This window comes from Ranitomeya imitator, chromosome 9, assembly GCF_032444005.1.
Source record: "Ranitomeya imitator isolate aRanImi1 chromosome 9, aRanImi1.pri, whole genome shotgun sequence".
Taxonomy (NCBI): domain Eukaryota; kingdom Metazoa; phylum Chordata; class Amphibia; order Anura; family Dendrobatidae; genus Ranitomeya; species Ranitomeya imitator.
The window spans coordinates 104,192,577-104,207,395 of record NC_091290.1 but is presented as its reverse complement, the minus strand read 5'-3'; the positions used below and the strand labels follow the sequence as shown (position 1 = coordinate 104,207,395).

Sequence of the window (14,819 nt, the reverse complement as noted above, 5' to 3'; positions counted from 1 at the left end):
AACTTTTACAACATTATTCAAAATAATCTTAAGCATGTCTTACCTGATCACCTCCGAGGTCTGTTTTAACCCAACCAGGATGAATGGCTATGATGATGATGCCATCATGCTTGTATCCCACGGCATGGCATCTCGACAGCATGTTAAGTGCTGCCTGCAAAACACATTATAAATGCGTGTTACATCATCTAAAAGTAACACTGACTGCCTTCTACAGAGATAAAAAAAATATTAAACTCATTCTTTTTAAGATCCATGCTCTCAATACTGAAGGGAAGCTTGAGGCTCTGGGGCCCGATGCTTTACCAGCAGCTCTCACTTATCCAGTGTCCATCTTATATAATGGCAGTGCACTAGCCACTATATAAACGCTATGAACATGTCGTGTTCATATATACTATTACGTTCTAGGTGTAAATAAAGTGAGTGGACCCTCTGGACTGTGAAAGATACCTACCTCTGGGCGAGCTGACCTAAGGTTAACCAACCCCTATACAGGGACTGTCAGGAGCAGGCCCAGAGGTCGCTAATCCACGGTAGCAGATACCAAGAGGGACGGCTCAGGAGGAGAAGGAAAAAGACAAAGAAAAAGACAAAAACAGGAATACCGGAACAGAGACGGAGGAACAAATGGCAACGAAGAATGGGAAGAGGACGTCTGGCTTGAGCAGAAGGAAAACTGGAACAGGAGCGGAACTGTGGAAGAGAGAGCACAGAAAGGAACGGTTAAGTGGCGGGCAAAAAGGCGAGAGCAAAGGAGTAGAACTCGGAGCAGACTGTAGCACAGAAGCACAGAGCAGAAGGGCTGGAGACAGAAGCAAAAAGCAAATGATACTCAGGCACCTCCTAGCAGAGGAGGTGGCCTGAAATACCCCTAACCTACCCAGGATTGGCTGAGGCAAAAGGTATCCGGAAACAGAGGATCAGTGCTAGAGCGTCAGCTGCAGACCCCTGCGCGCCTGCGCAGAAGCTAGACGAGGTGCCGGGAACGAGCGCGCCGCCCACCAGCAGTAGGACAGCGGGAGCGCGCACTGAAGGCAGGAGATCGCCACGCCAAGGAAGCAGTGCGCCGGAACCCGGAAGAAGAGAGACCAAGGTGTACGGAAGCCGCAGCACCGGCCAAAGGAGCGGCGCGCCGAGAGCCAGGGACGGAGCCGCAAAGGTGAGTAGCGGGCGTAACAGTACCCCCCTCCTTAAAATTCCCCCTCCCAAAACAGGAGAGAAATTTGTTTAGAAGGCGAGGTGCATTGATATTCTCCAGGGGCTCCCACGATCTCTCTTCAGGACCAAACCCCTTCCAATCCACCAAGAAAAATTTTCTCCCACGAACCCTCTTCATAGCTAAAATATCCCTCACCTCAAAGATATTATCGGCACAGGCAGGCTGAGGAGAGGCGCAGGAAGAAGGGTGGAAGCGATTAAAAGTAACAGGTTTGAGTAGGGAGTAGTGTTGAGCATTCCGATACCGCAAGTATCGGGTATCGGCCGATACTTGCGGTATCGGAATTCCGATACCGAATTCCGATACTTCCCGCGTATCGGATACCTGAATCGGAAGTTCCCAGAATTCAAACTGAACGCAGCAGCCAATGAGGAATGAATGGAAGTGTGGGCACATCCTGTTTAGCATGGTGGGCATGTAAGTACTGGCAAGGCTGTGATTGGCTGCTGAAATGATGTCACTCTGCACTATAAAAAACGCTGCCGCCATTTTGCGCTCACTCTGCTGTGATTTCAGTTAGGGACAGGACGCTGTGTTCTAACTGAGGGCCAGTTGAGATAGCTAATTGCTTTATTTTGCTTTTCCAAGGCTAATTTAGCAAACGCTGTGTTCACTGTTCAGTTCACCTTGCTCTTGCCTTGCAGCGCTGTTTTAACAGCGTTCTGCAAGGTCTGTGTGTGTGTGTGTGCAGCTCACTCTGTAGTCTGTGTGCAGCCATATACCAGGTCATATTCAGCTCAGGGGGGGTTCACACTGCCTCACACAGTTCTATCCATTGTCCTTTTTTGCTCATAGTGCAGCCTGCTGCACATTTTTTCTAAAATTTCCTATTAGTGTCTTTCCACCCGTCTCCAGCCAAATAGTGGAAAAACACTAGATAGGATAAACCAGAGGGGGGTTTTTGGGCCTTGCAGCGCCGTTTACGGCTGTCTGCACGGTCTCCGTGTGAGCGCAGCTCGCCCTGTAGTCTGTGTGCAGCCACAGCCCGTTGTATTCAGCTCAGGGTTTGTCACTGCCTCATACTGTAAACTAACTTGTCCTTTTTTCAAATAGTGCAGCCTGTTGAAAATTTTTTAAAAAATTTCCTATTAGTGTCTTTCCACCCGTCTCCAGCAAAATAGTGGAAAAACACTAGATAGGATAACCTAGAGGAGGGTTTTTGGGCCTTGCAGCGCCGTTTACGGCTGTCTGCACGGTCTCCGTGTGAGCGCAGCTCGCCCTGTAGTCTGTGTGCAGCCACAGCCCATTGTATTCAGCTCAGGGTTTGTCACTGCCTCATACCGTTCAATAACTTGTCCTTTTTTTCAACTAGTGCAGCCTGTTTAAAAATTATTTAAAAAATTCCTATTAGTGTCTTTCCACCCGTCTCCAGCTAAATAGTGGAAAAACACTAGATAGGATAACCTAGAGGAGGGTTTTTGGGCCTTGCAGCGCCGTTTACGGCTGTCTGCACGGTCTCCGTGTGAGCGCAGCTCGCCCTGTAGTCTGTGTGCAGCCACAGCCCGTTGTATTCAGCTCAGGGTTTGTCACTGCCTCATACCGTTCAATAACTTGTCCTTTTTTTCAACTAGTTCAGCCTGTTGAAAATTTTGTAAACAATTTCCTATTAGTGTCTTTCCACCCGTCTCCAGCAAAATAGTGGAAAAACACTAGATAGGATAACCTAGAGGAGGTTTTTTGGGCCTTGCAGCGCCGTTTACGGCTGTCTGCACAGTCTCCGTATGAGTTAAACTCGCTCTGTAGCCCGATCTGCACCAAAAAAAAAAAGTAAAGTTCACCAAACACCACTTAACACTTGTGTAGGCCACATTTTATCAATAATAAAGTCTAGTCCACACTTTACAACATTAGTGTTTCTTACACCTGTTAGGAGGAGCATTTCAGGAATAAGCACACTAAGGCCTTAGTACTTTTCTGCTTATCTTTATCTGTCAACCAAGATGAAGAGGGCAGGGAGTAAGGGTTGTGGGTGTGGGCGTGGAGCAGGGAGAGGACGGGGTGATTCTGTGCCTGCTGCGGGCACCGGTGATTCATCATCACCCAGTTTCAGCAGGGAACAGTCCTTCATGCGCAGCTCTGTCGGAGAGCGCCGTGCACCGCTGCTGCGTGAAGATCAAATTGAAGCCGTTGTTGGATGGATGGCAGCTAACGCATCGACTTCAATGAGTGCCACATCCTCTCAGGCACAGACCACTGGAGAGCAGCCATCTGTCTCTTCACCACCTGCCAAATTGGCCAGGCAGTCAGAGAGCCCAGGACAGGAGCCGTCTCTACTTCTGTTCTCTGAATCTCTTGGCTTGGAAACAGGGGGCCAGCCAAGCAGTATTGGAGAAATGGAAGAAGAGGCAGTGTGCAGTGATGCCCAACAGCTTTGTCTCTCTGACTCTGAAGAGGCGGGTGGGTCAGTGCCTGCGGTGACCACAGCGCAGTACGCATCTGATGATGAAACTCAGGTTCCGCTTTCTGGTGCGTACTGTGCTGCCGAGACTACCCAGGAGGAGCAGTTGGTGGCAGAGGGTAGTGGAGATGATGAGGTCCTTGACCCATCGTGGCGTGAGGAACAGGAAGGTGGTGGGAGCAGCTCAGAGGAAGAGATTCCCCTAACGGGCCAAAGAGGGAGAGGGAGGGGGAAGACTGCGGAGCCTGTAGCCTCCACTTTGGCACCAGTTAGGAGCCTGTCTCTTTCAAAAGCCAAAAAGGGCGCTCCCAAGACTTGCAGTGCCTGGTCCTTTTTTGACACAGTTGCAGATGACATTTGTTTTGTCAAATGCAAGCTGTGTCATCAGAAAGTAAAAAGAGGTAAAAGTGTCAGCAACCTCAATACCACAAATATGTGGAAACATGTGCGGACCAGGCACGCGGTGGAGTTCCAAAAACACACTGAAGACCTAGGCCAACCAACAGCGGCAGCTACCACCTCTTCAGCTCGTGTTGCTTCTTCCTCCAGCTCACGCACAGCTGATTCGGCTTCCTCCTTGGATCGCCATGGAAGAACCTCTGGCACTGTTGTCCAGAGACCTAGTGTAATTCCACCCACAGCACCACATTCCCAGTCATCCTCACACTCCCAGCCTAGTCTACAGCCATCGGTAGTACAGGCATGGGAGAAAAGGCGGGCATTCTCGGCAAACCACCCCCGAGCACAGGGTCTGAATGCAGGCATTGCCAAACTTCTGTAGCTGGAAATGCTCTCATTCAGGCTGGTGGAGACTGACAGCTTCCGTGACTTGATGGCATTGGCAGTCCCACAGTACAAGGTGCCCAGCCGCTTTTACTTCAGCAGGCAAGCCGTCCCTGCCCTGCACAAGCATGTGGAGGGACAAATAAAACACGCGCTACTGAACGCCGTCAGTAGCAAGGTCCACCTCACCACCGATGCGTGGACCAGTCAACATGGACAGGGGCGATACCTTTCCGTCACTGCCCATTGGGTTAATGTTGTTGAGCCGGGTACAGACCGTGCGAGTGGCGCAGGACGTGTCCTGCCCACTCCAAGGATTGCAGGAATCCAGTCTGTACGCATTGACTCCTCCTCTTACACCAGTTCCTCAGATTCATCGCTGCAGGATCCGTCACAGTCCACCTCCACATGGACCCGTGAACGTTTACCTATGACCGACATGAGCACAGCCGTGGCCAAACGTCAGCAGGCCGTCTTGAAACTAGTTTCTTTGGGGAATCGAAGCCACACAGCGCAGGAACTCTGGAATGCCCTAAAGCAGGAGAGCGATGTGTGGTTTGTGCCAGCGAATCTCCAGCCAGGCATGGTAGTGTGTGACAATGGCCAAAATCTGGTGGCAGCTTTTGGCCTTGGCAACCTCACTCACATCTCATGTCTGGCACATGTGCTCAATTTGGTTGTGCAGAGTTTTCTGAGGGACTATCCGGATCTTGATGCACTTCTGCACAAGGCCCGCCTAAAGTGTGCTCACTTGCGGCGTTCCAGCTTGGCAAGATCCCGCATTGCTGCTCTGCAGCGTCGGTTTCACCTTCCTGAACATCGCATCATATGTGACCTACCTACCAGGTGGAATTCCACGTTACATATGTTGGAGCGGTTGTGTGAGCAGCAGCAAGCAGTAATGGAGTACCAGCTGCATCAGGCGCAAAAAAGTCGCAGTCAGCGCCGCTCAGACTTCACAACCACAGAGTGGGCCACTATGAAGGACGTCTGCCAGGTTTTGCGTCCTTTCGATTATTCCACGCGGATGGCAAGTGCAGATGATGCACTAGTCAGCATGACTGTCCCCCTTATCTGCTTGCTTCAAGAAACCCTGCAAGGGATAAGGGATGATGTGGAAGAGGTGGAGGATAAGGAGTCACCTTTTCCATCAGCTTCTGGGCAGTCAGCGCCACGTGGTTCCTCACAAAGGGGTCAGCAGGGGACCCTTTGTGAGGAGGATGAGGAGGAGTCAATGGACGAGGAAGAGCTACGTCCAGAGGAGGCAGTTACACCATTGTCCAGTGGTCAGTGTGTACAGCGAGGGTGGGGTGATGAAGAGCGGGCAGAGATCATGTCTCAAGCAGGGGACAGCGTTTCTGGGCCAGTTGGCAGTCTGCAGCACATGATTGATTTCATGTTGCAGTGCCTGAGAAACGACCGCCGCATCGACCACATTCTCAACGTGCCTGATTATTGGGTGTACGCCCTCCTCGATCCTCGCTACCATGACAATGTCCAAAACCTCATCCCGGCGTTGACACGGGAGCGTAAAATGCGGGAGTACCATGACACATTGGTGAATTCCATCATCTTCTCCAGTCCAACTGAGAGGAGTGCTGCTAGTGCTTTACAAAGCAGCTCAGTGCGTCGAGGCAGTGGAGGAGGAGGCTCTGCACAAAGAGGGAGCAGAAGCAGTGCCTCTGCCCAAGGCAAGCCCAGTATGGCACAACTGTGGAAAACTTTTGTGCCCGCCCCAAATGTCTACACCATCACCGGCGGCTCCAGTCAGCAGGAGGCAACGGTTCCGTCAGATGGTGACAGACTACATGGCTTGCCCTCTTAGTGTACTCCCAGACGGCTCTTCCCCGTTCAAGTTTTGGGTCTCTAAGCTGGATACATGGCCAGAGCTAAGCCAGTATGCATTGGAGGTGCTGGCTTGCCTCGCGGCTAGTGTCTTATCGGAACGTGTCTTTAGTGCCGCAGGTGGTGTACTAACAGACCGTCGCATGCGACTATCCTCCGATAACGTTGACCGGCTTACTTTCCTGAAAATGAACCAGGCCTGGATCTCGCAGGAATTTGCCACTCCTCTGCCTGATTAAGTAATTGGGTGTCATCCAGGTCTCCTGATGTGTTCATCTTTCTACCACCTGAACTGCTATTCCTGGGCTCCAACACCACCAGTTGCGGCTCAGAAGTGCAGGCTGCACAGTCAAAACATACGACCCAGTGTTATTGGGTTTCAGTAACGTCAGCTGATCCCCAGCTGTGTAGCCGGCAATGTGTCCTGCGACCGCCACGCTGGCACAACAACCTAAATGTAAGGGAACCTGTCCCCCCCCCCCCCTCGGCGTTTGTTACTGAAAGATCCATCTTGTGCAGCAGTAATGTTGCACAAGGAAAAGGTAGCTCTTCTAGTTTAGCTCCTTGCACACGCAGAACTTAACACTTATAAAATGTGTTCACTGATAATGTTATACCGTCCCGGAGCTGGGACTTTCCATCATAATGTGACGCAGCACAGGTGTCATTCCTACCCCCTTGGTGCCATGCGCTGCCTCCTCAGCGTTCTTTTAAGCTGTCACGGAGCCTGCGCTGTTCTGTTATCCCTTGGCCATGGCCAGTTTGCGCTGTCTGTCTTCTGACATAATTTGGTGTCAGGATGGCTGCGCCTGTGCGCCCGCGCCAGGGCCGCCATCAGGGCATGACGGCCGTGACTGGCGTATGGGGCCCGGTGAGCAGAGGGGGCCCACATCGGGCCCCGTCTTATCTGCTCACCGGGCCCCTACCGGCAGCCGCAGGCTGAACCGGCCCCTTAGCGCCGACGCTGCAGCTGTTTAAAGCTATTGACGTGCGGGCGCGGGCCCGCACGTCAATAGTTAACAGCCGCGGCGCCGCCAGCCAATCTGAGGCTGGCAGGCGCTGACGTCAGCCGCAGCGTGCGTGCATGTCGCCGGCGTCTGACATCATTGTCAGTCGCCGGCGAGTGCATGCACGCTGCAGCTGCGTGGAGACTTCGCCCGCCGCAGGACCGCGGCAGGTAAGAAGAACTTTTTTTTTTTTTTCTTGAGAGCGGCGATCCGGGGGCCCAGGGAAGAACGCTGGGGCAGAGTGTGCTGGACGCAGAGGGGGCAGAGTGTGCTGGACGCAGAGGGGGCAGAGTGTGCTGGACGCAGAGGGGGCAGAGTGTGCTGGACGCAGAGGGGGCAGAGTGTGCTGGACGCAGAGGGGGCAGAGTGTGCTGGACGCAGAGGGGGCAGAGTGTGCTGGACGCAGAGGGGGCAGAGTGTGCTGGACGCAGAGGGGGCAGGATGGATACGATGGAGACAGATGGGGCAGGATGGGGAGATCATATGGGGCAGAATGGATACTCATGAGGGCAGGATGGGAGAACATATGGCTGGAGCCTGCAATGAGACACACGGGGGCTAGGATGGCGAATATTACCATAGGAGCTAATTAAGGGATATTATTATTGCAGTGATGTATTTATTTTATTTTTTGAGTATACTGTTTTAAATGGGGGAAGGTCCTGTTACTGTGCAGAGTGATACTATGTCACCTTCTTTATGTGGTGTAATGTAGAGGCTGTGAAAATTAAGTAATGTATTCTGCAAGTGGAACTCAAGATAACTGTGTTATTTCTGCAGAGACGAGTCCTGGCTGGAAGAAATGATGGCGGTCTGTGCTGGATGAAAGATGATGGACTTCACCTAGAGACGTCACTGGTGAGTCAGTGTTAACTATACACTGACACTATACACTGTATACTATATACAGAGCTCCTGTGTATAATGTCACCGGTGATCACTGTATTACCTGTAGACACTGCTTACTAATTACAGATCTCCTGTGTATAATGGCACTGATGGTGATAGTATTGTGTTTTTTTTTTTTTATTACTGATCAGTATTGTAGTATTCAGTCACTATGTGGTGGTAATATGCGGTCTGGTCATGATGTTGTGGTATTTGTTCCTTGTGTTTGATATTATTCGGTCACTGTGGTGGTAATATGTCATCTGGTCATAGTGCTGTGGTATTTGTTCCTTGTATGTAGTATTATAGGTCATTTTAAAAATTGAAAAATAAATAAAAATATACCTAAATTGTATTGCATATTTTAACAAATATTTAGTAGGTTACAGTAGAGTAGGGCCCGGCCAAAAGTGTCTACCGTGTTCTGCTGGCGGCTTAAAAAATCTTTTGGCCAAAACAAAAGCTGCTGGCTATATGTGTGATCTGGTGATGGGAACTATTAATGTGTGATAGGTGAGAAGTGGAGATTTTCCAAGAGATGGCGGTGGGACTGTGGACAGTTCGAGGGGTGAAGCCTGGAGGCGGGGCTGGGGTGGAGCCTGGGCGGAGTCTCAAGGGGGCCCCGAAAATTTTGCCAGTATGGGGCCCCGAAATTTCTAGTGGCAGCCCTGGCCCGCGCTGCCTGAGAACCCGCCTCGCAGTGTCTTCTGATTGAATCACACTGCGAGCCTGGGATCCATGGGCATGCGCAGTGCATATCTTCACCTCGGGCTCTCGCCCATCTCCCTCCGCCTTCTTTAGACTGTGCGCCGTCAGCTGATCCCTAATAGCATGCCACGGCCGTGACGCCGTGACGCCGCACAGTCTGAAGAAGAGGGAAGGAGGGGAGTGAGAGTCGAGGATATGCACTGTGCATGCCCATGGATCCAAGGCCCGCAGTGGGATTACATTAGACGACACTGCGAGGTGAGATCTGGAGCAGCGTGGACGCACAGGCACTGACAGCCTGACACCAAATTATGTCAGAAGACAGGCAGCGCTAATTGGACATGGCCAAGGTATAACAGAACAGCGCAGGCTCCGTGACAGCTTAAAAGAACACTGAGGAGGCAGCGCAAGGCACCAAGGGGATAGGAATGACAGCTGTGCTGCGTCCCATTACGAAGGAGATTCCCACCTCCGGGACGGTTTTACGGTATTACGTGACACATTTTTTGTGTTTACTTCTGTGTTTGCAAGGAGCATAATTAAAAGAGCAACCTTTTCCTTTTGCATCCTTAGTGCTGCACAAGATGGCTCTTTCAGCTCCAAACGTCTTGGGGGCGGGGTTAAAGGTTTCCTTTCAACTTGCTCCAATCAGGCTTCGGCCTACACTCTGTTCCTCTGCTCCTCCTGCTGTCCCTGGGCTCTAACACCGCCAGTTGGTGCCTGGAAGTGCTGTCTGCACAGTCAACAGTCGCTCCTCTGTTATTGGGGTTCAGTAACGTCAGCTGATCCCCAGCTGTGTGTGTGGCAATACCTCCAATCTGCTCCTCCTGCTGTCCCTGGGCTCTAACACCGCCAGTTGGTGCCTGGAAGTGCTGTCTGCACAGTCAACAGTCGCTCCTCTGTTATTGGGGTTCAGTAACGTCAGCTGATCCCCAGCTGTGTGTGCGGCAATACCTCCAATCTGCTCCTCCTGCTGTCCCTGGGCTATAACACCGCCAGTTGGTGCCTGGAAGTGCTGTCTGCACAGTCAACAGTCGCTCCTCTGTTATTGGGGTTCAGTAACGTCAGCTGATCCCCAGCTGTGTGTGCAGCAATACCTCCAATCTGCTCCTCCTGCTGTCCCTGGGCTCTAACACCGCCAGTTGGTGCCTGGAAGTGCTGTCTGCACAGTCAACAGTCGCTCCTCTGTTATTGGGGTTCAGTAACGTCAGCTGATCCCCAGCTGTGTGTGCGGCAATACCTCCAATCTGCTCCTCCTGCTGTCCCTGGGCTCTAACACCGCCAGTTGGTGCCTGGAAGTGCTGTCTGCACAGTCAACAGTCGCTCCTCTGTTATTGGGGTTCAGTAACGTCAGCTGATCCCCAGCTGTGTGTGCGGCAATACCTCCAATCTGCTCCTCCTGCTGTCCCTGGGCTCTAACACCGCCAGTTGGTGCCTGGAAGTGCTGTCTGCACAGTCAACAGTCGCTCCTCTGTTATTGGGGTTCAGTAACGTCAGCTGATCTCCAGCTGTGTGTGCGGCAATACCTCCAATCTGCTCCTCCTGCTGTCCCTGGGCTTTAACACCGCCAGTTGGTGCCTGGATGTGCTGTCTGCACAGTCAACAGTCGCTCCTCTGTTATTGGGGTTCAGTAACGTCAGCTGATCCCCAGCTGTGTATCCGGCAACATGTCATGCGACCGCCACGCTGGCACAACTAAAATGTAAGGGGACCTGTCCCCCCCCCCCTAGGCGTTTGTTACTGAAAGAGCCACCTTGTGCAGCACTAATACTGTACAAGGAAAAGGTCGCTCTTGAAATTATGCTTCTTGTAAACGCTGAACTACACACTCATGTAATGTGTCCCCTCACACCGTCCAACCGTCCCGGAGGTGGGACTTTCCTTTGTAATGTGACGCAGCACAGCCGTCATTGCTACCCCCTTGGCACCGTGCGCTGCCTCCTTAGCGTTGTTTGATTCCGTCATGGACCCTGCGCTGTTATGTTATCCCTTGGCCATGCACAGTTTGCGCTGCCCGTCCTCTGACATCATTTGTTGTCGTCCTGGCTGCGCCTGTGCGTCCACACTGCCCAAAATGCCACCTCGCAGTGTCGTCTAATGTGATCCCACAGTGGGCCTGGTATCCATGGCCATGCGCAGTGCATATACTTGCCTCTCACTCCCCTTCTTCACGCTTCTTCAGACTAGGCGGCGTCAGCTGATCCCTAATAGCATGCCACGGCCGTGACGCCGCACAGTTTGAAGAAGCAGGAAGGAGGTGAGTGAGAGGCGATGATATGCACTGCGCATGCCCATGGATCCCTGGCCCGCAGTGGGATTACATTAGATGACACTGCAAGGTTGTATCTCGGGCAGCTTTGACGCACAGGCACTGCCAGCCTGACACCTAAATGATGTCAGAAGACGGGCACCGCTAACTGTGCATGGCCAAGGGATAAAATTACAGCGCGGGCTCCGTGACAGAACCAAACAACGTTGAGGAGGTGGCGCACGGCACCAAGGGGGTTGGAATGACGACTGTGCTGTGTCACATTACAAAGGAAAGTCCCACTTCCGTGACGGTTTGACGGTGTGAGGGGACACATTATATGAGTGTGTACTTCAGCGTTTGCAAGGAGCATAATTTTAGGAGCCACCATTTTCCATGTGCAGTATTACTGCTGTACAAGATGGCTCTTTCAGCAACAAATGCCTGGGGGGGGGGAAGTTAAAGGTTCCCTTTCAACTTGCTGCACTGCAGGCTTCGGCCTACACTCTGCTCCTCATTGATTTCCTGGGTTTCAACACTGTCAGTTGCCACCTGGAAGTGTTGTCTACACAGAAAAAACACTAGCTGATGTGTCAGTGGGGTTCATGTTATGAAAGGCAATTCAGTACCACAATGGACATAGCGGTCAGAGCACATACAGTGATCTGACAATAACCCAAAATCATAGAACGAGCTCTGAGACGTGGGAACTCCGCAGACCGCAATCCCCAATCCTCTCCAAACAACACTAGAGGCAGCCGTGGATTGCGCCTAACTCTGCCTATGCAACTCGGCACAGCCTGAAGATAGAAAACAAGCCCACCTTGCCTCAGAGAAATACCCCAAAGGAAAAGGCAGCCCCCCACATATAATGACTGTGAGTTAAGATGAAAAGACAAACGTAGAGATGAAATAGATTCAGCAAAGTGAGGCCCGACTTTCTTAACAGAGCGAGGATAGAAAGGTAACTTTGCGGTCTACACAAAACCCTAAAGAAAACCACGCAAAGGGGGCAAAAAGACCCTCCGTACCGAACTAACGGCACGGAGGTACACCCTTTGCGTCCCAGAGCTTCCAGCAACAAATTAGACAAGCTGGACAGAAAAAATAGCAAACAAATAGCAAAGAAGAACTTAGCTATGCAGAGCAGCAGGCCACAGGAATGATCCAGGGAAAAGCAAGTCCAACACTGGAACATTGACAGGAAGCCAGGATCAAAGCATTAGGTGGAGTTAAGTAGAGAAGCACCTAACGACCTCACCAGATCACCTGAGGGAGGAAACTCAGAAGCCGCAGTACCACTTCCCTCCACCAACAGAAGCTCACAGAGAGAACCAGCCGAAGTACCACTTGTGACCACAGGAGGGAGCTCTGCCACAGAATTCACAACAGTACCCCCCCTTGAGGAGGGGTCACCGAACCCTCACCAGAGCCCCCAGGCCGACCAGGATGAGCCACATGAAAGGCACGAACAAGATCGGGAGCATGGACATCAGAGGCAAAAACCCAGGAATTATCTTCCTGAGCATAACCCTTCCATTTAACCAGATACTGGAGTTTCCGTCTAGAAACACGAGAATCCAAAATCTTCTCCACAATATACTCCAAATCCCCCTCCACCAAAACCGGGGCAGGAGGATCAACAGATGGAACCATAGGTGCCACGTATCTCCGCAACAATGACCTATGGAATACGTTATGTATGGAAAAAGAATCCGGAAGGGTCAGACGAAAAGACACAGGATTAAGAACCTCAGAAATCCTATACGGACCAACGAAACGAGGCTTAAACTTAGGAGAGGAAACCTTCATAGGAATATGACGAGAAGATAACCAAACCAGATCCCCAACACGAAGTCGGGGACCCACACGGCGCCTGCGATTAGCGAAACGTTGAGCCTTCTCCTGGGACAAGGTCAAATTGTCCACCACATGAGTCCAAATCTGCTGCAACCTGTCCACCACAGTATCTACACCAGGACAGTCCGAAGACTCAACCTGTCCTGAAGAGAAACGAGGATGGAACCCAGAATTGCAGAAAAATGGCGAAACCAAGGTAGCCGAGCTGGCCCGATTATTAAGGGCGAACTCAGCCAAAGGCAAAAAGGACACCCAGTCATCCTGATCGGCAGAAACAAAGCATCTCAGATATGTTTCCAAGGTCTGATTGGTTCGTTCGGTCATTAGTCTGAGGATGGAAAGCCGAGGAAAAAGACAAGTCAATGCCCATCCTACCACAAAAGGCTCGCCAAAACCTTGAAACAAACTGGGAACCTCTGTCAGAAACGATATTCTCTGGAATGCCATGTAAACGAACCACATGCTGGAAGAACAATGGCACCAAATCAGAGGAGGAAGGCAATTTAGACAAGGGTACCAGATGGACCATCTTAGAAAAGCGATCACAGACCACCCAAATGACTGACATCTTTTGAGAAACGGGAAGATCAGAAATAAAATCCATAGAGATATGTGTCCAAGGCCTCTTCGGGACCGGCAAGGGCAAAAGCAACCCACTGGCACGAGAACAGCAGGGCTTAGCCCGAGCACAAATCCCACAGGACTGCACAAAAGCACGCACATCCCGCGACAGAGACGGCCACCAAAAGGATCTAGCCACTAACTCTCTGGTACCAAAGATTCCAGGATGACCAGCCAACACCGAACAATGAACCTCAGAGATAACTTTATTGGTCCACCTATCAGGGACAAACAGTCTCTCCGCTGGACAACGATCAGGTTTATTAGCCTGAAATTTTTGCAGCACCCGCCGCAAATCAGGGGAGATGGCAGACACAATTACTCCTTCCTTGAGGATACCCGCCGGCTCAGACAAACCCGGAGAGTCGGGCACAAAACTCCTAGACAGAGCATCCGCCTTCACATTTTTAGAGCCCAGAAGGTACTAAATCACAAAGTCAAAATGGGCAAAAAACAGCGACCAACGAGCCTGTCTAGGATTCAACCGCTTAGCAGACTCAAGATAAGTCAAGTTCTTATGATCAGTCAATACCACCACGCGATGCTTAGCTCCTTCAAGCCAATGACGCCACTCCTCAAATGCCCACTTCATGGCCAGCAACTCTCGGTTGCCCACATCATAATTTCGCTCAGTAGGCGAAAACTTCCTGGAAAAAAAAGCGCATGGTTTCATCACTGAGCAATCAGAACCTCTCTGCGACAAAACAGCCCCTGCTCCAATCTCAGAAGAATCAACCTCGACCTGGAACGGAAGAGAAACATCTGGTTGACACAACACAGGGGCAGAAGAAAAACGACGCTTCAACTCCTGAAAAGCTTCCACAGCAGCAGAAGACCAATTGACCAAATCAGCACCCTTCTTGGTCAAATCGGTCAATGGTTTGGCAATACTAGAAAAATTGCAGATGAAGCGACGATAAAAATTAGCAAAGCCCAGGAACTTTTGCAGACTTTTCAGAGATGTCGGCTGAGTCCAATCATGGATGGCTTGGACCTTAACAGGATCCATCTCGATAGTAGAAGGGGAAAAGATGAACCCCAAAAATGAAACCTTCTGCACACCAAAGAGACACTTTTGTCATGATCCAGTTCTGAGATTATGTTCAGCTCTCTTGTCTCTGGACTGGTCATGTGGGAGTTAATCCTCTCTGCCTCACCCTGGAGCTGGCTGTGCTATTTAAGTCCTCTGCAGCCTGGGGGCCAGTGTCAGCTATAAGTTCATGCTGCACTGTTTGAGCT

At 51.2% G+C, this 14,819-nt stretch overlaps 1 protein-coding gene across 1 annotated transcript in view; it reads right to left on the bottom strand.

Annotated features, from left to right (window-relative positions):
• Window positions 1–14,819, bottom strand: part of LOC138649779 (C-signal-like) — a 170,602-nt gene that overhangs the window by 3,254 nt on the left and 152,529 nt on the right. Inside the window, exon 6 of the mRNA XM_069740457.1 lies at window positions 44–154. Within this exon, the coding sequence (XP_069596558.1) occupies window positions 44–154 (111 nt within the window). The remainder of the gene's footprint in view (window positions 1–43; window positions 155–14,819) is intronic.